The sequence below is a fragment of the Anser brachyrhynchus genome (assembly GCF_964034855.1).
Source record: "Anser brachyrhynchus genome assembly, chromosome: 29".
Classification (NCBI taxonomy): Eukaryota; Metazoa; Chordata; class Aves; order Anseriformes; family Anatidae; genus Anser; species Anser brachyrhynchus.
The window spans coordinates 1,575,789-1,595,914 of NC_137722.1; the positions used below are offsets into that span (position 1 = coordinate 1,575,789).

Genomic DNA, 20,126 nt, shown 5'->3' on the forward strand with positions numbered 1-20,126 from the left:
AAAGGGATGGGGGAAGCTTAAGGAGGAATCTCCCTCTCTCTCTCTTTTTTTTTTTTCCCCCTAAAAAAAAAAAAAAAAGGTATTTACAACTGCTTGTGCCCCCTCATCATCGCATCCTGCAAAGGAAATGCATTGCGTTTTGCCCCTAGGGGTGGGGAATAGGAGGCGGCAACCAGACGCAGCAGTAAACTCATTAATGCCAAAATGCCCAAAGCAACCAAGAATTCCAACCCCAAGGAGAGAGGGGGGGAAAAAAATCTAGATTTTTTTTGGAAAAAAAAATAATAATCATCATCACGCTAATAATTAAGGGGGGGAAAAATACCATCCTACCCCTGGCACTGCTTGGACTGTTAAAGGAAAGACTACTGCGAAAGAGTCATAAGAGAAACCACAATAAAAAGTTCACGTTCATGGATGGAGTCCACATGACTTCCTGTGGCCAATCCAACTTGTGATTCAGTCGTAAACTTTTATTGCTTAGCTGTAAATTTTCTGCAAACAACCAGGAATGCGTTGCATTTTTGTGACGAGTGCAAATGCTCTCGTCTGTCGCCATGTTTATACAATTCTTTTTTAATATTAGGATTTTTTTTTTCCTCTTCGGCCCCCCTCCTTCACTGCCCCCCCCCCCTTTTTTTGTCTTTTAAGCGACCGCGTTAATATCGGGGAGGTTTCTTTCTCTCTCTCTCTCCTTTTTTTTTTTTTTTTTTAAAGATAGACTCGTTTTAATTTGCTGGTTATTAGCTGCTCGGGTTAATTCTCAGCATTTTAACTAAGGAGATCTGGCCTTCAGCACAGAGTCTCCGTGCTGGTAATTAATAAGGGGGGGTAAATAGAGAAAAAAAATCGAGGAAGAGAGGCAGCGGAGATAGAAATGGAGTACGCTGCCTTTAAAATTTGAATGAATTAAATGATGACGGTATGTTAATTATAAAGGCACGGAATTAGACATGAAGAACAAGACGCTCGAGGAAAAAAAAAAAAAAGAGCACAGAAAATGGCCATTCCCGACAGCCCCGCCGGGGTCCCTGCGGGACCATCCCTGCTCTTTCACCCAAGGGTGTGTCCGCTGGAAAAAAAAACCTTCCCAGGGCGCAGAACTGTGGGGTCCCCCCGGCCCCGACCCCAACCCTCGGGGCGAGCCCGGAGCTGCCCGAATCCCGCCCAAAACTTGAGCCCGAGGCGCGATATTGACCCCGAAACTCTTGCCTGCTCCCTTCTAAATTTCCTAAACCCACCCAGCGTTATGATTTGCTGGAGGGATATCTACATACGTGTTTTTAAATCATTTAAAGCCTTCCCTATCCTTTTTTTTTTTTTCCCTCCTCCAGCCTCCAGCCTTTTGTTTTATCGCGCCATGGTGTCGGGGATGCGACGGTTTATAAAAGGCGGAATTATTTGGGGGCCCTTTGATTTTATTTTATTTTTTTTTTTTTAGTTTTATTCTTCCAGGCGAGGGCTCCGTGTAGAGGCTGGGAAATATTGATCGGGGGGGCGAGCGACATTTTTGAGCCGTGTAGAGGCCTGCTTTGGAGGCACGTCGCGAACCACAAGTTGTGTAAATAGGAGACCGCAAAGCCCAGCCTGCTCAGATGCTCCAAAGCGAGGAGCCGCAGAGCTTTCTGATGCTCTTCTCCTTACCCCAAGACGGACAGAAATACACCCACCAGCCCCCCCCCCCCCCCCTTTCCAATGCCAAATTTTAGCACCCAGGGCCAAGCAATCCCATGCTCGGGGAAGTCTAGCACATTTTGTCGCAACAGCTTTTCCTCCCCAATTTCCCCCTGCGCCTGCACATTCCCAGCGACAGCACAATTCTGCAGGTATTTCTCCTTTCGGCGCCTTAATTTATTTTTAATTGAGAGGGGGAAAAAAGGGGAGGGGAGGGAGGGGGGGGGGTCTCCCTCCCTGCCCCTTTCATTTATTTATTTTTTCTCCCCCTGGCTGGATGCGTGTCTGTCTGCCCAAACAACACAAAGGTTGTAATACAACCGGATGGAAGGGAAATTACTTTATTCACTTTACAAACCACCAATAAATTTTATAACAGGTAGTTAAAAGTTACGAGGGGGGAAACTACGACCACAACAGCTTCCAGAGCACAATGGAGACCCCATTTTCCAGAGAGTAGACAAGATAATAAATTCCATAATGTGAACAGGAAATTTTATCCTTGCAGGCAGAAAGTAACCTGTGCACACATTTCCTCGGCAGCATTTCGGGCGATCACTTCGCTCTTTGCATCAGCCCCGTCTATAAAACCGCCTCCCCTCTCCCTTTCTTGGGTCCTGTATTAGCAAGGCTATTTTCGGGGCGGAGGATAAAAGAGTCCGGCATTTAGGGGGGGACAGAGGGGGGGGGAAGTCTGGGAGGCAAAAATAGGACGAGCTGGAAATGGGGCAGAATCGCCTTTTCTTCCCAAGTCTGGCTCGCAAACTTTCCCCCCTCCTCCGCCCCGCTCCCCGGCGCATTTTCCTCGCCACCCTCCTTCCTCGCCGCAATCCGCGCAAAAAAAAAAAAAAATTTAATGCCCGAGAAATTCGTTTGTCTCTAAAATATAATCTGTGCCCATTTTCGAGTATAAAATCTAAACGAATTTTTTCGCCTAATGGATGCATTATCACACAGCGGCTGCTGTGATTAGAATAATAAATTAAGGCAAAATAAGCAATATGCTCAAACTCAGCTTTTCAAGGAATTATATTTTTCACAAATCACAATGGAGATCCGAAGGAAATTTGATTGGCTAATAAAAAGCGTGGAATAGGACGATATTTCTTACTTCAGGCGGGTAGATGAGTCTAATTTCAGTAATACCGAAGCTATGATCATTTCTGAATAAGCCACTTTGTGGAGAGCGAATCTTCTTTCAAATTACTTTACCCCATAAAATGGTCTCTTCTCTTTTTCTCTTGAAATGATGGAGTGATTACAGAAATAACTGATGTCATCTGAAGATGCGACTCTGTTGTGTTGACTACAGAACATAAACATTTACCCCAAAACTAACTGCTGCGGCTGTAGTTTCAATAATTTAACTCCAGACCCTTTTGATAGATAAATGTCATTCCATAGTATTCGTTCATATAAAACTACTTAGATTTGTGGATTTAAATATGATGGATGGAGTGCGGATACAGCTTCTTCTTTTTTTATTATTATTTTTAAACACTTTGATAAGTTTTCTCTCTCCTTTCCCCCTCGTTGGGAGCAATGTGGGTATTTTCTCTGCGAAGGTTTTATCACGATTTTTTTTTTTAAGTAACATAGAAGATTTTTTTTTCTCACTGAGTTTTTTTATCGCTCGAATGAATGAGCACAGATACATCCTATGATAGCAAGCGGAGGGAGAAAAAATCCCTTGTTGTAAACGCTGGATAAATATCCCCAAGAAGAAAGCTCTGTTAGAATAAACCACTCTGTTTTATGACTAATAAAACTGCTTACCTTACGTGCCTGCCCTCGACATGGAAAAGTCTAGAATAAACCTTATTGGTGTTTTTATGCATTTCTTGGGAGATTAACGCCCGTTAACGAGGACATTACAGGCTCTGCGATGGAGGGGAAATATGCCTGTGGTTGTATTTGGTGCAATTCGGAGCGTGCACACACCGGAGCTGCACACACGCATCCCTTTGGCGTTGCACACGCACGCACACGCGTGCACACGCGTACAGGGGCTGCGGCGGCTCAGCCTCATCCCCGGGCAGGATCCGACCCCGCTGATGCGGCTTTCGGTGCCTTTCCCCCCCCTCGTCCACCCCCCCGCCCCATTTGCGCTGGCATTGCAGGGGCGTCCGTGCTGCATGCCATGGAATTACGGGGAGAAAAGGGGGGGAAAAGTGGGTGTGGGGGCACCCACCCGAGTCCCTTTTTGCTGTGCGCCGCACAACTTGGCTATTCCTCCTTTTCCAGCCCTCCTGGGCAGAGTCCAGCAATTTCAAGCACTGAGGCATTTAAATCCTTTAAGCTTGGAGGGGTTTGGGTTAAGAATGTCTGAAGCCCACAGACGATCCTCCAGACATAGTTCAGTACATCAGGCTGCATCTGAGGAGCCTTGTGTTTTCTTATCTGCAATATCTGGGTAAACATCCCGTCTACTTCTGCATCCCTGGGCTCTATATGATGTAGTCCATTTATCAACAAGAAAAAAAAGAAAGAAAGAAAGAAAGAAAGAAAGAAAGAAAGAAAGAAAGAAAGAAAGAAAGAAAGAAAGAAAGAAAGAAAGAAAGAAAGAAAGAAAGAAAGAAAGAAAGAAAGAAAGAAAGAAAGAAAGAAAGAAAGAAAGAAAGAAAGAAGGAAAGAAGGAAAGAAAGAAAGAAGGAAAGAAAGAAAAATACAGATAGACCCGTTTTTACAGATCAATAGACCTCGTTCAACGAAATGAGGTTGGTGCTAAAGGAAATATTTATAAAGTTCACCTTCTACCCGAGAACTACCAGAGAGACCTGAAGGCATCACCGCCAGGTTTTGCCGAAAAACAGAAAAAAAGAGAGAGAGAGACAAATAGAAAAGAAAAAAAAAAGGAATGATAATAATTAAAATTGTATTAATAATGCTAATAGTAGTAGTAGTAGTGGTAATAGCAGTAGTAATGTAGTAATAGTAGCAGTAGTAAAATAAAGGATAGGTTAAGCTGGGGATGGTCTCCGTGGGTAAGGAGGTATGGCTTTGGGGGATGAAAGGGGCTCAGATTTTGCGTCTGGGAAAAGAAAGAAAGAAGTGAATAAACTGCTTGCTCGCCAACTTCATTTTTTGGCGTCTCTCGCCAGCTTTTCCTATAGGGAAATGCGTTGCCACACAGCCCCTGCCTGGTGCCCAGACCTCTAAAGCCCGTCTGATTGCACACCTAATGCCTGCCCAACCTCGCCAACATTCGCCAACGACCGCCTGCGAGCACCGAATTGCCCCACGTCTGGAAGGAAAACTGCGTCCCCTGCCCTGCTGGCACCGCCCGGGCACGGGGGGACCGGGCAGGAGCGGGGGGCTGCACTTCCCCACCTCCCAAATGTCATTTCCCAGCTGGGAGAAGCAAAACCCCCTTGCACACGCTTCACGCCCCCCCCCAAACACACACCATTCCCCCCCAAAACCAGCTTTTCCCACGGCGAAGGAAGACTTAGCACCGCAGTCATTGCAACATCTCGTTTTTTATTCTTCTTTTCTTTTATTTATTTCTTTATTTATTTTTGCAGTCCTACAGCTTCAGCCAGGCAGCATTCCCGGCGTTATTCCCGATTTTCGCGCAGCAGAGGCAGGAGGATGGATCCTGCTGCGCCCCCGAGGTGCTGCCCGCGCCAGATGCGCCCATTGCCTCGCAAGTTACCACCGGGGCTGGGGGCTGAAGGGTGCCAGGAGGGGCTGGGGCACGAAATATCCCCCAGAGCCCCCTCCTCGCCCATCACAGCACGTCCCAAATAAAGACATAGCAGGCAACGCAGTCCTTTTAAAATCTTTTATTATTATTATTATTATAATTATTATTATTTACGTAATGTCTCACGTATACAATACAAATCCACGGTGTCCAGATTTTTTTTTTTTTTCTGGCTGAAATTGCTACATTCAGAGGTTGAACACGCAGAACTATGCTTTTACATAAAACAAATGACGATTTTTTTTTTGTTTCGAGCATGTTGCATTAACAGATAAGTCAAGACAAATAGATAACTATACATTCAGTGCAATTTAGTTCTACACTACTTTATAAGCACAATAAAATAATACAATACTGTGCGTTCTCAACTAGGCAGTTTCAGTTGTTGGATTTTTTTTTTTATTTTTTTTTCAAGAAAATAAGCAGCAACAAACGACAATAAAACCGCATTACAAATACTTTCAAAGCATGACTCCTTCTATAGGTAGTGATAAAGTACAATACAAGGTGTTTTTTTTTTATTATTTTTTATTATTATTTTATGCTACTTAGTAGCTTGCATCAGGGCAGAAACACAGCTCTCTCTCTCTTAAATAAATTCTGAGCAAGTAAAATTTAGGATACGTAAGCCCCATGTTGATAATAGATCTGATAATTATTGCAGGTTTTCCCTTTAGGTAGTACATGAAGAATTTCGAGTGCTCACACAGCCAGAGGGTAAACAGCGCCTATAGAAATGAAGGGGGGGGGGGGGGGGGGGGGGATTTTGGCCTATCTCAGGGAAAAAGGCATTTTTTTATATACAGCCAGAGCCCGCTGGAAATGGTGCGGGTGTCTGCGGGCGCTCCCAGGTAGGGTCGCCCGTCCTTATCCCGTCCTTATCTCGCAGGGGCTGCAGGAGCGGCCCCTAATAGGGAGCGGATAAATGGCTTGGGGGAAAGAAGCTCTGCCCAACCAGCCCCTACCCGACCAGGCTGAGGAAGCTGGAAGCACCCTCGCACTTCCCCTGGGGGCAAAACCAAGCGAAAAAGGCAAAGTCAAAGCTGTTCAAATAAATACATCTCCTGCACCCATCGCTGGGTGCAGCGAGGCAGGGGGAGCAGGGGCGAGCAGTGACATTTGCTTCCAGGCTTGCTTTGGGCTGCTGGGTGGGGGTTGCTTGGCTTTGCTGGATCATTTTTTTTCCCCTGCTGTTGCAGTCAAGCCAACTATGTATTTATTGAACTAAAAACGCAGCTATTTAAAAAAAAAGGGAGGGGAAAAAAAGTAGGGGAAGTTTCTATGACAATAAAAAAGGCTACAACTGTTTGACAGGTAGTTACTGCTGTGTGAGCCTCTCCATTCCTATACTCTATAAAAGCAAATGACCGTCGTAAACATCTCGATTTATCATCTGCCATAAAACGAGACTTCAAGGGGCTGAGAAATCAGTCCTTGCTTTCTTCTTTTTCCTCCTCTTCTTTTTCCTCTTCTTCATTCCCTTCTTCTTCCGTTTTCTCCTCGTCCCTGGCCCCTGGCAGCTTATCTTTGTTGTTTTCTTTTTTCCACTTCATCCTCCTGTTCTGGAACCAGATCTTCACTTGTCTCTCGGTCAGTCCCAGGGCGTGAGAGACCTCAATCCGCCGCTTCCGTGTCAAATACGGGTTGAAGAGGAACTCCTTTTCTAACTCCAGGGTCTGGTACCGGCTGTAAGTTTGTCTGCCGCTGCGTCTTCCGGGAGCTGTAGGACACACAAAAAAAATAACTTCGTGGCTCTCCCCCATCGGAGGCTGCGCTATTCCCTCCCCCGGCCCCCCTCGCCTGGATTTTCCTAGAGAATCTGCTGCCCCCCTCCCCCCCCCAAAAAAGCCCCCCTTCAGCCTTTTTGCATACTGAAGGCACTCCGAGAAAGTCGCTGGGTTATTAGGGTTAATAATCATATCGCTGCTATGGGGGGCTGCTAACGTTAGCTGGCTGTCCCTCCCTGGCTCTTTCTGGGGAATATTCAGCTCTGGCTGCTTTTGGATGGGTGTGGGGACGTGGCTGTCAAGCTCATTCACAAAAGAGATGTTTCCAGTTTCCCAAAAGGTGATTCTGTATGGTGAGTCGTGCTGGCCAGCTCAATTAAAAAAAGAAAAAAAAAATCATTTTTTTTCTATGAAGGCTGCATTGTTCACCGTGAAATCCTCCCAGCCTTTCTCCTTCTCCTCCCATTCTCCCGTTCATTTTTTTCCTTTCTTTTTCTTTCCTTATTATTATTATTATTATTTTCTAAAATGTCCACCTCTGTTTTCCTTTTCCAAATCTTGTTCCCAAAATACAGGCTCAGGGTCCTGCTGTTTGATAATATTTACGCCCTGAGAATTAGGATTTTCCATTAAATTCCCTACGCCTGTCCTCTCGGTTATGTATGTCTCTAAAGCACACACATACAGAGATGGATATGTGCCTGTGCAAACACAGAGATTGCATTTAAAACAACTCGAGGTGGACATTTGTAGCAATAGTCAAAGAGAAAGAAAGAGGACGTAGGTATGTGCAGCTGAGCCCCTGCACTTCCTTCTGCAAAGCCCTTTCTTAATGAGAAAAACAATGCATTTGCAAAAAAAAAATATATGTGCTTCAGCTTGAAATGATTGCATCCTTGAGACTACCTCTAGGTCAAAGCTTAGATAAATATCATGTTTTCCTCTGCGTCTATCTCCCAGCCTCTCTGGGCCACATCCTCTCTACATTAGCCAGAGCTCCTTCCTATTTCTTCTCTTTCTCTTTTCTTCTTTCTTTTTCAATTTTCTAGGCGTAGGGAGCTAGGGGAGAAACTTTGGTGCTCTGATTGTCCTTAAAATTAACACTAACCTTCACATGTTTTGAATTAACAAGGCTTCTAGACAACCTTGGTCCTTAGGTGGGGGAAACTTGTACTTTGAAGTATTTAGGTTTCTGTGCAATTATCTGGACTTCACATGAGCAAAGTTCCATTCAGCCCAAATTATTTTGAATTTCCCACCCCCTTCTTTAACCCAGGACAGTATAATGTTCTCCTCCACCCCACCCCATAGCTCTGAGCTAAGTTTCCTTTTCTGCTTAAACTTTTATCTCTAGGCTTTAAGAAACAGATGTAAAGTATTAGTAATACTTATACAAGTTCCCACCTTTCAGGCTTCGTCTCCAAGCGGTTATGAAAGGCTATATGACATTTTAAAGAGCAGTGTATTATCAACATGCAAATAACCTCGTGGGAGCTGTATCTTATTGCCTATCCTCAAGGCAAGCAATAAAAAACAAGTTTTACTTTATTGTGATTTAAGCCTTTTGCAGGGAATCACCTTGCTGGCTCTCTAGTAACTGCTGTCTTGTTTGCTTTCAAAGGTCTTCCTAAAAAGAAGAAACATTAGCACAAAACTGCTCATTCCTTTCATATTTTACATCTACGCCTCTTATATTTATATATATATGTATGCATATGTGTGTACGTGCATGTATATATATATACATATGTTTGTGCTTGTATATGCATACATACATATATAGATAGACAGACAGACAGACAGACAGAGGGGAGGGAGAGAGAGAGGGAGAGAAAGAGAGAAAAAATAAAGGAAAACATTTAAGGAGGAGGAAAAAAAGGTCCTAACCGTGAGGTCTCATCCATGGGAACATGAGACTGGGAGACGAATTTTGATTTAAATGCCCTTGTCCCTCGCTAGAGTTACTGTTGGAAGACGATTTACAGTCAGGATATTGTACAACAGTCGTCTCTTGCTGAGCACCATAAAGCGATTGCCTCGGTAGAGCTTCATATCCATAGAATTTAGAAGCGTCTCCGTGACACGCCAAGGCGCATGGGTTTTGCTGGTATCCAGAGTTGGAGATGCTCGAGGTTCCGTGGTGGAAAAACTCTTGGACGTGGTGTGAAGGGTGCTGGAAGGTGGGAGCAGTAGTGCCCGGACCATACACGAGAGCATGGCTCCTGCTAACACTTTGTGGAAATCTGCAGTCGTAGTAAGTTGGCTCCAGCGATTCACCGCCTTTGTACTTGGAAAAGAGAGGATTTACAAAGTAGGAACTCATGACCCTCGCATGCAAAAAAAAAAAAAAAAAAAAAAAAAGGAAAAAAAGGAAAAAAAAAAAAGACGGCTTTAATTCTAGATTAGTGCGAGATTGTCCCTGGACTGTCTCAAGTCCTGCTTTTTAGTGGCTTTTTTTTTTTTTTAATGCGATCTCAAAGGCGTTTCATGGTGCCTCTGTGTGTCTGTACGGTTGGTTCTCGGTGCTCTTGACTTCTCTTGTAATCTGTCGGTAGGTAGAGCTCTCTCTCTCAATTTCTCTGTAACTCTGCTCCTTCCCTTTAACACCACAGGCAAATTCCTCAAAATCCCGGTGGTGTGGCTTTTTTTTTTTTTTTTTTTTTCCTCCTCTCTCTCCCCTCACACGCGATATGTACACATCACTCCGCCACACTGAGACAGGCTGCGAGGGAAATGACAGCGATTTGGGGGCGCTCGGGGGGGTTTGTTGGGGGGGGGGGAAGGGGTGAAGGAAAGGTGGTGTGTGCCGGGGGGGGGGGGGGGCCACGCATAGAGCCCTCCTTCTGGGGGGGGGAACCCACACCTAACGAGTGGAGGAGGGTGAGGAAAGGTGCGCATTAATATCCACACCCCCCCCTTTATTTTATTTTATTTTTTTATTTTTTTTTCCCAGCAGCAGCCTCTTCACTGATGGCAGCAAATACATGCGCTGGGAGGTCAGCCTAGGTAACCTCAACAGGTAAAGGGAGCCCAAGCAGCCCCCCCTTGCCCTCCCCATCACCCCCCACCCCCTCCCCACCCCACCCCCCCCAAAAAAAAAAAAAATCGGGGTGAGCTTCTGCAAGGGCTCAGCCCCCCCTCCGTGGGGTCGCCCGCTTGCAAGGGGGGGCTGGAAGGGGCTAGGGGGGTGCCCCCCTGTTGTTGTTGTTGTCATTGTGTTGGGGTTGGGGGGGGCTGTGAGGGAGGGTTACCTCTGTGGGGCTGGTCCCACCTAGAGGGGGGAGTAAAGGAGGGTGGGGGGGTGCTTGGAGGCGCAGAGCCCAGATTCCCCCCCCCCCTTTTTTTCCCCCTTTTTTTGGTTGGTTTTGCTTTTTTCCCCCCTTTTTTGGTGGGGTGTGTGTGTTGTTGTTATTGTGGTGATGGTGGTTGGAAGATTGGAATCAAACAAGCAAACAAAAGCAAAAAGGCAGCGAGCGGGCGAGGGAAGCTTCTCCTTATTGATTGGCTGCTTCTTGCTGTCCTTCTTTTAAGAAAATAAAGGCAGAAAATTATGGGGAGTTATTTTTTTTTTTCGTGCTTCCTTTCGAGCCAACCACTGAAAATCCACGGCTGGAAATAACAGGGAAGCGTCCTTCCAAGGGAATAAAGTAGACCATTGCTTAAAGAGAGCTACTTTGGAAGAAAGAGGAAAAGTGAGACAGAAAGTATGTGCTCCCTTTTGTGCATGTACCAGGGGGCTTCGCCTGTAAAAAAAAAATAACCATCGGCATTTTTGCTCGCTCTTGCACATTGGGATTTTTCCGTCGTTGGCAGTGGTGTTGGCGTGCCCCTCTCCCAGACTTTTTGCACCGTGAGTGACCACTCGCTGCAACATTTCACTTCGGACACTTCATTTTACGACCGCACGAAGGAACTCAGCTCATTAAAAAATCACCTCAAATCACCGGGATTCGCCTTAATTTTTCAAGGCGTGGGTAGGGGAGTGGGGGGGGGAGACACTTCGCAAAGGAATATTTTCCGTAGAGTCCCGAGCCGCCAAAAATATCCACCCCACGTCTGTAAATGACATAGTGTTATACCAGTCCCCGTGTTTCCTTCAAAAGTCTACAGCCCTTTAAATGTTTCCCTCATGTTCCTCCACAAAAAGCAGCCTAATTATTTTCAGAAGAGACCTGGGGAACTCTGGCCGATTTCAAGTGTGGAGGGAGAAAATCCCACCTCAGCTGCGCTTGCAGAGGTGATTTTAGGTGTTTTTCTTCTCAGCAAAGGTCACATTCTCGATTTTTTTGAGGCACGGGGTGGCTCAACCCTCTGGTGAGACAGAAACTGGATTTTTTAGCAGCTCCTTTCCCAAGAAGAGGAAAAGGCACAGTAGCTGCTCAGTCCATCTTTATTAGATTTTCAGAAATAGGGGGTGTATTTTTCCCTTCAGAAGGGCTACATGTGTTGGGTTTTTCCTCCCCGTATGCAGACAATGAGCTGTGCAGGAGAACAGTGATTTTTCCATCGCCTATTGTGAAAATACTTTTAAAAAACAAGCTGCGTTAGTTGTGAAGAAATAGTCTCCATACCCGAATAATCTCAAGGACGGCACAATGACCATATTCATTTTGCCAGCACGCACCCACCTTCGTCCTCCCTTCCCCAGGTTGCCCATTCCCTAGAGAAACCCCCCAAAACAGGAGAAAAGGGCAGCTAGGGACAGAGGCTCCTTAATTAACAGCTAATAGTCGAGGTAACTATTTTCCTCCTCTAATCAATAGCATTTCTATTTTTAAAATCCCAGTGCCTGCCCATGCAATAAACGCTGCTGTGCAAATAGAAGGATGGGAAAGCACAAAAAAAAAGTTGTCAGATATGGGCATTTCGTGCTGCTATCGGGAAGAAATGCTGCATTTTTCAAACCTTTATCCCCGGACGCAGTAAGCAAAGGTGCACCGAGTATTTCAACAGCCGGAGTCATACCTAGGCTGGGAAATAAATGTTTGCCTTCAGTGACTGTGAAAGAAAGGATCCCCCCCCACCTTTCCAGATTTCATGAAATAAGATATATGCGATTGCCTACTTCATTTTAAAGGAAATATCTTGACATTTAGTGTCTGGGGAAAGTGCTGCTCTTTGTCTCTACTGTTTTGGCTGTGTTTGGAGGTGTGGATGGGTGTGGGGTAATGTGCCTTGCGGGTGCATGCGCTTCACTCTGGCGTTAGCGGTGCGGCTGTATTGTACTTTTAGGTGCTTCATTGTACACTCCCGGAGTTTATTTTATGCCCCCCCCCCCCCCCCTGCCCTGACCTTCACTGGAAGATGTCATTCCCTCCTTCCCCACCCCAAAAAGGAAGAGGCTTTGGAGAGATACGTGACGTGAGTCAATAAAGGAGAAAAAAAAAATAATAAAAAAACACGCTTGGATATAGGCAATTTCTCTGCAAGCATTTTTATGCATTTATGCGCTCCCCGCGCCGTCAGATGTCAGCCCTGAGCGCTGCTCCGCGTTAAAATATACATATATATATAGGGGAAAAAAAAAAAAAAGGCAATTTATATTTTTCTCAGCGCGGTGCAAAGCGGAGGGAGGGGGTGGAGGTGAAGCCAGGCGGCCCCGTGCCCCCCCCCTTCCTTTTCTTCCATCCCTCCCCAGCCGGACCCTGCGCGGGGCCGCTCCGCGGGCGCGGGGGAGCCGCGGGTGCGGGGCGCGCTCCCCGCTGCGCGCAGCCCCGCGCTAAGATTGGGCAACAGCGCCATCTCGCGGCCGCCGTGGGGCGCAGCGCCCCGGGCGGTTTGGGGGGGCCCCTGCAGACCCCCGAAGGTCCCCGGGCTCTGCGTTTTAACTGACCCCCCCCCTTCACCTCCTCCTATTTCCCCCGGGGGGGCGAACGGAGCCTCCAGCAGCGCAGCGGGGCGGCAGGGAGCACTATATAAACACAAGGATTTTTTTTTTCCCGGGGGGGGGGGAAGACTGTTTTCCTCTCTCCCCCCCAGTCTTTCACCCATTAAAAAAAAAAAAAAAAAAAAAAGCAGCACAATGTGTGTACACACGCACGCAGGGCCAAACAAACCCACCAGATGTGCCACCCCCCCCCACCCCCCACCCCCCCCCGCAGCCTCCCCGCTTTTATCAGTTTTGGCTTGGGGTTGGGGTTTTATTTTATTTTTTTACCTCCCCTCGTCCGAGGGGGTCTGTTGTTTGTAGCTTGTAGACAAAACATTCCAATAATCCGGTTTCAAAGAGAAGAGCACCCACCTTATTTAAACCATAAAGCAATTAAAGCCAGACGTCTAGCCAGATCTAGGGTCCTGTTTTGTTCGCTCCTATTCAGCCCCGCATAGCAGTGAGACAAACAGAGTTGTAAAAGTGGCATTTTTTTGGCTGCGGAAATGTACCTATGGACAGCTGTAGGGTCCTGTCGGTTTTGTGTGCCTTACAAAAGGGCAGATTTGAAACCCGGCACACACAAACCACACACGCACCCGACACACCGAGGACCTTATAGACACGCACATATATTAAACATACATATTTCTATCTCCGTGAGCACGGGCTGAGCCATAAGCACATCTTTACCTCTCTCCCTGGGCAGAAATACATGTGCATGTTCACCAGCGCAGGCACACAATAGCTGTATCAGTATGCGTCTGCACACACGCGCCATATGTCAAAGAATGCCGAAATTGGAGCATTTTGATGCATTAATCCGGGGAAAGGCTGGCCACGAGCTGTGCTGCTCGGTGATGGCCGGTTGCTGTTTTTTTTTTTCCTTTTTTTTTTTTTTTAATCTTATTATTATTATTTATTTTAAACCACACTGGGGTTTTTTTCTCCACTGGAGGAGGCGAGGGCTGCGGTGGCGGAGAAATTCAATGGCTGAGCTGCACCAGCGCAGCCTCCCAGCAGGGCCAAATGGCATTTTATAACTGGTGCAACCCTGCACCGGGGGGTGAGGATACCGGGGGCCTTGCACATGAACTAAAACTGCGGCAGGATTTTAACCCAACCCAACCCACCACCAACAAAAGAAAGCCCCGGCAGCAGCTCGGTGCAGACAAAGGGGCATCTCCTCCGCTGCCCGTCGGCTCTAATGGGACCGGAGGCTGAGCGGAGGCTGCGGCAGGGAGGAAGAGGCTGGGGAGGGAGGGGAGGGCTGGGGGAGGGAGGGAGCAGGCTGTGGTCTCACTGGAAATGAGATCCGTTTGAATGAAAGGGGGCCAAAATGAACTTCCATACATCATGTCTTTTCAACATCGCTAAACACTCCTGACAAGCCCCTCCAGAGAGCCGGGTCCGAAACTGCCTCCAAAGTCCTGTCCAAATGATGATTGGGATTTTCTCTTAATTAATAACAATAAAACGGAGAGATTTCTCTCCTCTCGCCAAGAGGAGGTGGGCGAGCAGCTTCTCAAACCTGCAAGATTTCATCCTTTATTCGAGCCGGGATGAACGCAGACAGAGAAGCAGACGGGAGGGAAAATAATATTAATAATAACAATAATAAAAATGAATTGACACGAGGTAGAAAGATCCCCCCCCTCCTTTTTTTCTTTTTTTTTTTTTTTTTTTTGGTCCATAAATCTTCACTCTGCTAAAATGTTTTCTAACCTGACCATTTCATTGCGCTCGTTAAGGTTTTCCAAACAGACCTAGCACAAAACTGGGATTGTAAAAGGGCTTTTAGCTTCCCTTGCTCCAGGGATGGCTCCGCTGATAGACCGCGGTGCGCCTGTCCCCCGCCGGTGACAAAAATAGAGCCCGCTTTAAAAGCGAGGACACAAATCAGGGAAGAGAAAAAAAAACTCCAAATGCTTAAGCAAGAAATATTAAAGAGCAATATTTTATGAGATCAGCAGAAGTAATCGCTTCCAGATTTTTTTATTTCGGAGGAACTGGGACGAGGGCGACAAACGTATCTTGCTCGCCTGATCTGGTTTTGATTAGAAAGATTAAAACGCTGCTCCACTCATTTCATTAAAGAAAGGGACCTATAACAAGTTTTTATGATTAAACATCCCTCGCTGCTCATTTTTTATACAATCTCCTGCCTCTTGTTTCTCATTCAGCAGCCTGGAAAGCGCCCAGAGAAGGAGCCATTGATAAATCCCGGCTCTAGCGCGCTGTGGGCAGCGTTTTCTCGCCTCTGCACAAGCCCCTGCAGCTCCAGAAAGCCCCGACCCACTTCGCCCTGGCAGGACGGTGGGGTTTGACCTTTCCGCAGCCAACAGCCTCCCCCCCCCCCCCCCCCACTTTTTTTTTTTATTATTTCCTCCCCGTGTAGGGCCAAGGGAGGGAAATCTGCCTTTTTGTCTTCTAGCCCGAAAAATCGCAGAGTGCCGCATCGCCACCACGCATTGCTTTATTCCCCTGCTCTTTCTTTCCCTCAGCTCCTCTCCACCCGAGCCTTTTTTTTTTTTTAATCCTTTTTTTTTTTTTTTTTTTTTCCCCTTCCTCCTGGGCAGCTCCGGCTGTCTTGCGAGGAGCAGCACTTCCAGCAGTGCTCCAAGTTTTGGCAACCCATCGGTATCGCAGAAGCTCCCCCTGAGCGGATGGCAGAGAGCGGATGCCTTTGCCAGCTCCTCTATTCCCAGCATCCATATTTAGGCTTTTTACATATACTTCGATTGCCTGGGGTCATAAATTAGTACAATTAATTATCCCAATCTAAAAATTGATGGCACATATAACCCTTACCTCAGCGCCTTTTATTATGGTACTGTGAAATATAAAAGTGCTGGGGAAGGAAGCAGAAAGCTCCGCTCTCCTCTGCCTGCGGGGGATGCCCGGGTCCACCCCGCCGAGGCTGCGGCACCGGCACCGGCAAAGCCCCGGGGCTGCTCCTCTGCAGAGGGCTCTGAATAAAGACACCTCCATGATGAGATTTTTTTTTCTTTTTTTTTTTTTTTTTCTCCGTGACGTTAGGTATATTTACATAGAGCTGCTCTACAATAGCGAACATAACAATATTACAGAACGGTTCTGAGACGAGAATAAAATACACAAATAAGTACAGCAGAAACGTTCAACACCATGACAGAACATCATTGAGCCATATTCCCTTCAGTCTCTTTTCTCTGTTTCCTCTCTTTTGTACAAAATATTCACTCACGAGCTCACGGAATTAAAAAATAAAAATACTGGATCAGTTTAACTTATGAAATAAAATACTAAAAAAAAAAAAATTCAAGTACTTCTTGTGTTTGTTTTCTGAGGAGGACAAAACAAAAAAATGAGGAAGAAGAAAGGAAGAGAAAACAACCCCCCCAAACATCTTTCTTTTATTTAGTTGCATTTTAGAAAAGACTCGTGTCCCAAAACGCTTGCTGTGTTTGCCTATAATGCTAAACATTCATCCGCACATTCAAAGTCAGAAACATTTCAACCCCCAAAAACAGCCTCTTTTTTTTTTTTTTTTTTTCCACCCTCGATTCTCATTGACTGGACTTTGCCAACTTTATTGCTGTTCTTTATCGGTTTTTTCTTTATTCATTTTCTTCATTTTCATTCGCCTGTTCTGAAACCAGATTTTGACTTGGCGTTCAGTGAGATTAAGGACTCTGGCTACTTCGTACCTCCGGTCCCGTGTAAGGTACATATTGAATAAAAACTCTTTTTCCAGTTCCAGGGTCTGATACTTTGTGTAAGGACATCTTTTCTTCCTCGTGGAGCGCGCATGAATCCAATTTGCGACGGGATTGTCTGAGAAAGAAGATATTTTTTTTTTTTTTTTTTGGAAAAAGAAATCAATGTATACAGCTGCCTTTCTTCCCTCCCCCCTCCACGTCCTGGCGTGTCCATAGAAAGAAACCTGTTTAATTAGCAGATCTTACCTAAATATTTTAAGTGACCTTCAGAAGAGTTTAATCTGTTTATTTTGGAGGGGTCATTTCCTTTTCTTTTGCTGCTGTTCTCACATAAAAGTTTCAGTAAATAAAACTGTAGCAATGGGTTTAAAATAATAATTATCCACATGACTGCTACTAGCAGTAATCTAAGAACATAGTCATAAAAAGTCAAAATTCCCACCATTTCATAGGCCCATAAACTCTTTTTACAACCTCAGCTCTCCAATACTTTCCCTCGAAGCTTTCACAGACCTGGAAAGTCCGGTTTATTTTTGTAATATCTTAAGATGACACTCGAGGTGCCCCCCTGGCTCCCAGAAATAGCTTTTTCCTAGCCTTTAGGACCTCGCACAGCCCCACTCGGCTGGGCAGGGAGAGCGGTGCTCGCCTCCTTCGCTCTCTCCCCGTTTTAGGGAGCTCCCTGGCAGCCAAAAGGCAGGCGTTCGCCCCCTGATTCCTCGCCTGATTTTTATCACGAGGGTGCCTGGCACCGGCCCGCGTGTAATAAATAGAGGTGTGAGATAGGCAGCAAGATACAGAGCCACAAAGGTGCTCCCAGCTGCTGCCACCCAGCTCAACACTCGAAAACCGCCTTTCCAGCCCAAAGTTAGGCCAGGAGGTGCAGCCTGCACATGGTGCACCCCGGCCCCCCCCGCTAGCCCCACGGCTGGGGCTGAGCCCAGCTCCAGCGGGGGTTTTGCAGCAGTTTTGAGGCAGACCGGGTCCCCGCTTGCAGTCTGGAGGTGCGGGTGGTGCTGGTGGTTACCTGACCCCGCTGCTGCCCCCCCCCTCCCCGTGTTCAAGGTTTCGTGGTGCTTGTTTTTTTTCCCTCCCTCTCTCACTTGGGCTGCAGAAGATGTTTCTTCAAGTGTATGGTCCAATGTCCTGCGCTCGCTGCCTTTTGCCCCCAGCTGCCTGCGCGCACTCAGCTCTTGCCTTCCCCATCCCAATTTTCCTCCTCGCTCCTTCTCCCCCCGGCCCCCCCGCCCAGGGTACCCACCTTTTCCTTTATTCCCACGTGCTGGGATATTTTAGGAACAATTGCACGGGTGCAGCTCCTCTTGATTTTTCAAACAGATAAAGAGACACCTCTGCATTTATTCAGAGAGCCTCCTTTCCCCTCCCAAACCCCCACAGCAACACGTTCACTTCCAGCCAGCAGGGAGATAGCTGCAGCTCGTCCTCCTTCTTTGAAAGTGGAAATATTTGAAAGCAAAGAGGGTTCTCCCCCTGCCTAGCCCTCTCGCACACGCACTCCCTGCCTTGCATTTCCTTCCTTTTTTTTTTTTTTTTAATTCCCCCCAGTGGAAGGTGATGAATATTTGATCAAAGCAGCCAACAGCCCCCCTGCAAAAATAGCCTAAACAGCCCAAAACAAAGTACAGATATTCGCTCTCAGGCTCTGCTAGGCGGACTCTCTCAAACCCCCAGATCTTCCTGCATATCTGGAGTTTTAGGGTCGGGCTCTCTAAGGTAATTTCATTTTATTGAGTACGGTCCTGGAAGCTGTAATGCCTCCCCGGTTGTAAACAAGAATGACTTCGACTTACTAGGGTCTAATTCGTGCTTTTCTTCTTTGTGTTTGCTGGAAGCGATGGCTTCGGACTCCGGGGAAGGAATTGTCTGCGCTGCTCTGTCTCTCAGCTCCCCGGGAGCCGCGTACATGTAGTCCGGGTAGCCGCGGCCGTCCGCGGGGCCGCATTCTGCCCTCCGCCCGGGGAAGGCGTCGGGTTTGAGGCCGTAGGGGCGGCCGCCGGGTGCGAAGGCCGGGAAGGAGACGGCCCCGGCGAGGGGCTCCAGCCAAGTCCGCATGTACCTGGGCTCGGCCCCCACGGGCGCCTGGGGGGCGTACGGGTGGTAGCCCACGGACGACTGGGAGTGCACGGGAGCCCAGGAGGTTGTAAAAACGGCCGGCTTGGGGGCGAAACTGCAGGAAGGAAAGTCGGCACAGTCCGGGACTAATCCTGAAGGTCTGGCAGCAGCCGGGTGGGAGGCAGTGGTGGGGAACCTGGAGGCCAAGAGCTCTTCGTTTTCATGGCTTATCAAGGAGTCTACATAGTAGTTGCTTATGGGGCCAGAAGCCGACATGGTTCCCCCTCTTTTACATTCATAAGATTATTGTATGAACTGTATGTGTACTTTTTATCTTCTCATAGAACAATCAGGGCAGGTAATTATTTTTTCAGCCTTTCCCAGTTTGCCATTGGCTGCCCGCCCTCACGTGATTGTATTTACCCAAAAATATAGCGTGGATCAATCCGCAGGTCTTTTTTTAATAGCGCCTATGCGACCTGGCTTTTGCTAAAAGCGCTGGAAATAACGCGGAGCGGGGGAGGCGGGAGGCGGCTCCGCGGGGGCCGGGGGCTGCCCTGCCCGAGCCGGGCACGGCGACCCCAGGGCTGAGGAAGGTGGAAGGTAACCGGGGAAGGTAGCGCAGGAACTATTTCTTGACGTAATTTGTCTCTGTCCTTCGATTCTGCAGCTCCCAGGCTAGGCTGGCTACGTGAAAATTGAATATCTCGGGTGGCGAGGGGAGCGGGGCGAAGTGGGCTTAGAGTTGGGCTCCCCACCGCACTTCGCCAAAGGACCGTGGGGGGAGAGGCTTCTAGGCACAAACGGAGCTTTTGTCATCTTTTTTTTTTTTTTTTTTTTTTTTTTTTTTTCCAGCGATGTCTAAACCGTCAGCCTGCCTAACAGCTGAGAAATCTGGGGGGCACAGGCACATCCATTCCTGCTTTGCAAAATAAGTGTCTTCCGGAGGAAAACCAAAATGTGTAGATGTGAGGAGCACCTTTGAAAAGAGGAAGGGAAAATAATAACACCACCACCACCACTTAAAAAAAAAAAAAAAAAAAAAAAAGGAAAGAGCTTTTGCAGTGAAAGGCTGCATTATTCGGCAAGTAGTCGTGGATGTTTTTATGTCCTTCAATAAAATTTTTACGAGGATCATTTGATTGTTCATAAATGTGTCGTTCATTAAATAAAACTGTAAGACTGACTTTCAGCTATAAGGCGTAGCTGAGGATGGGAACGCTTTTGCGTATTAGGAGCGAGAAACAATGTGTGGTTGGCACATGATTGTTCTGATTTTTGTTTTTTTTAAACGCGTGGAAACTTTTCTTTTTGCACCAAATCGATTGAAGAAGTTGGGAGCGTTAAAAAATCCGTGATACCCTGCCTGCATTTTG

The 20,126-nt window shown here is 46.9% G+C and overlaps 2 protein-coding genes and 1 long non-coding RNA gene across 3 annotated transcripts; 1 reads left to right on the forward strand and 2 right to left on the reverse strand.

The window, feature by feature from the left end:
• Positions 1–618: 618 nt before the first annotated feature.
• LOC308184091 lies at positions 619–6,694 on the forward strand. Its single transcript, XR_013942576.1, has 2 exons — positions 619–1,826; positions 5,199–6,694. It is a non-coding gene; the product is annotated as an uncharacterized lncRNA (long non-coding RNA).
• HOXC8 (homeobox C8) lies at positions 5,757–9,694 on the reverse strand. Its single transcript, XM_080570807.1, has 2 exons — positions 8,995–9,694; positions 5,757–7,100 (listed from the first exon to the last, which is right to left on the reverse strand). The coding sequence occupies exons 1-2, from the start codon at positions 9,428–9,430 to the stop codon at positions 6,808–6,810; spliced, it is 729 nt and encodes a 242-aa protein (XP_080426933.1). The 5' UTR covers positions 9,431–9,694; the 3' UTR covers positions 5,757–6,807.
• Positions 9,695–16,353: 6,659 nt separating this feature from the next.
• Positions 16,354–19,168, reverse strand: HOXC9 (homeobox C9). The gene is made up of 2 exons (XM_080570806.1): positions 18,489–19,168; positions 16,354–16,792 (listed from the first exon to the last, which is right to left on the reverse strand). The coding sequence occupies exons 1-2, from the start codon at positions 19,024–19,026 to the stop codon at positions 16,548–16,550; spliced, it is 783 nt and encodes a 260-aa protein (XP_080426932.1). The 5' UTR covers positions 19,027–19,168; the 3' UTR covers positions 16,354–16,547.
• Positions 19,169–20,126: the final 958 nt, after the last annotated feature.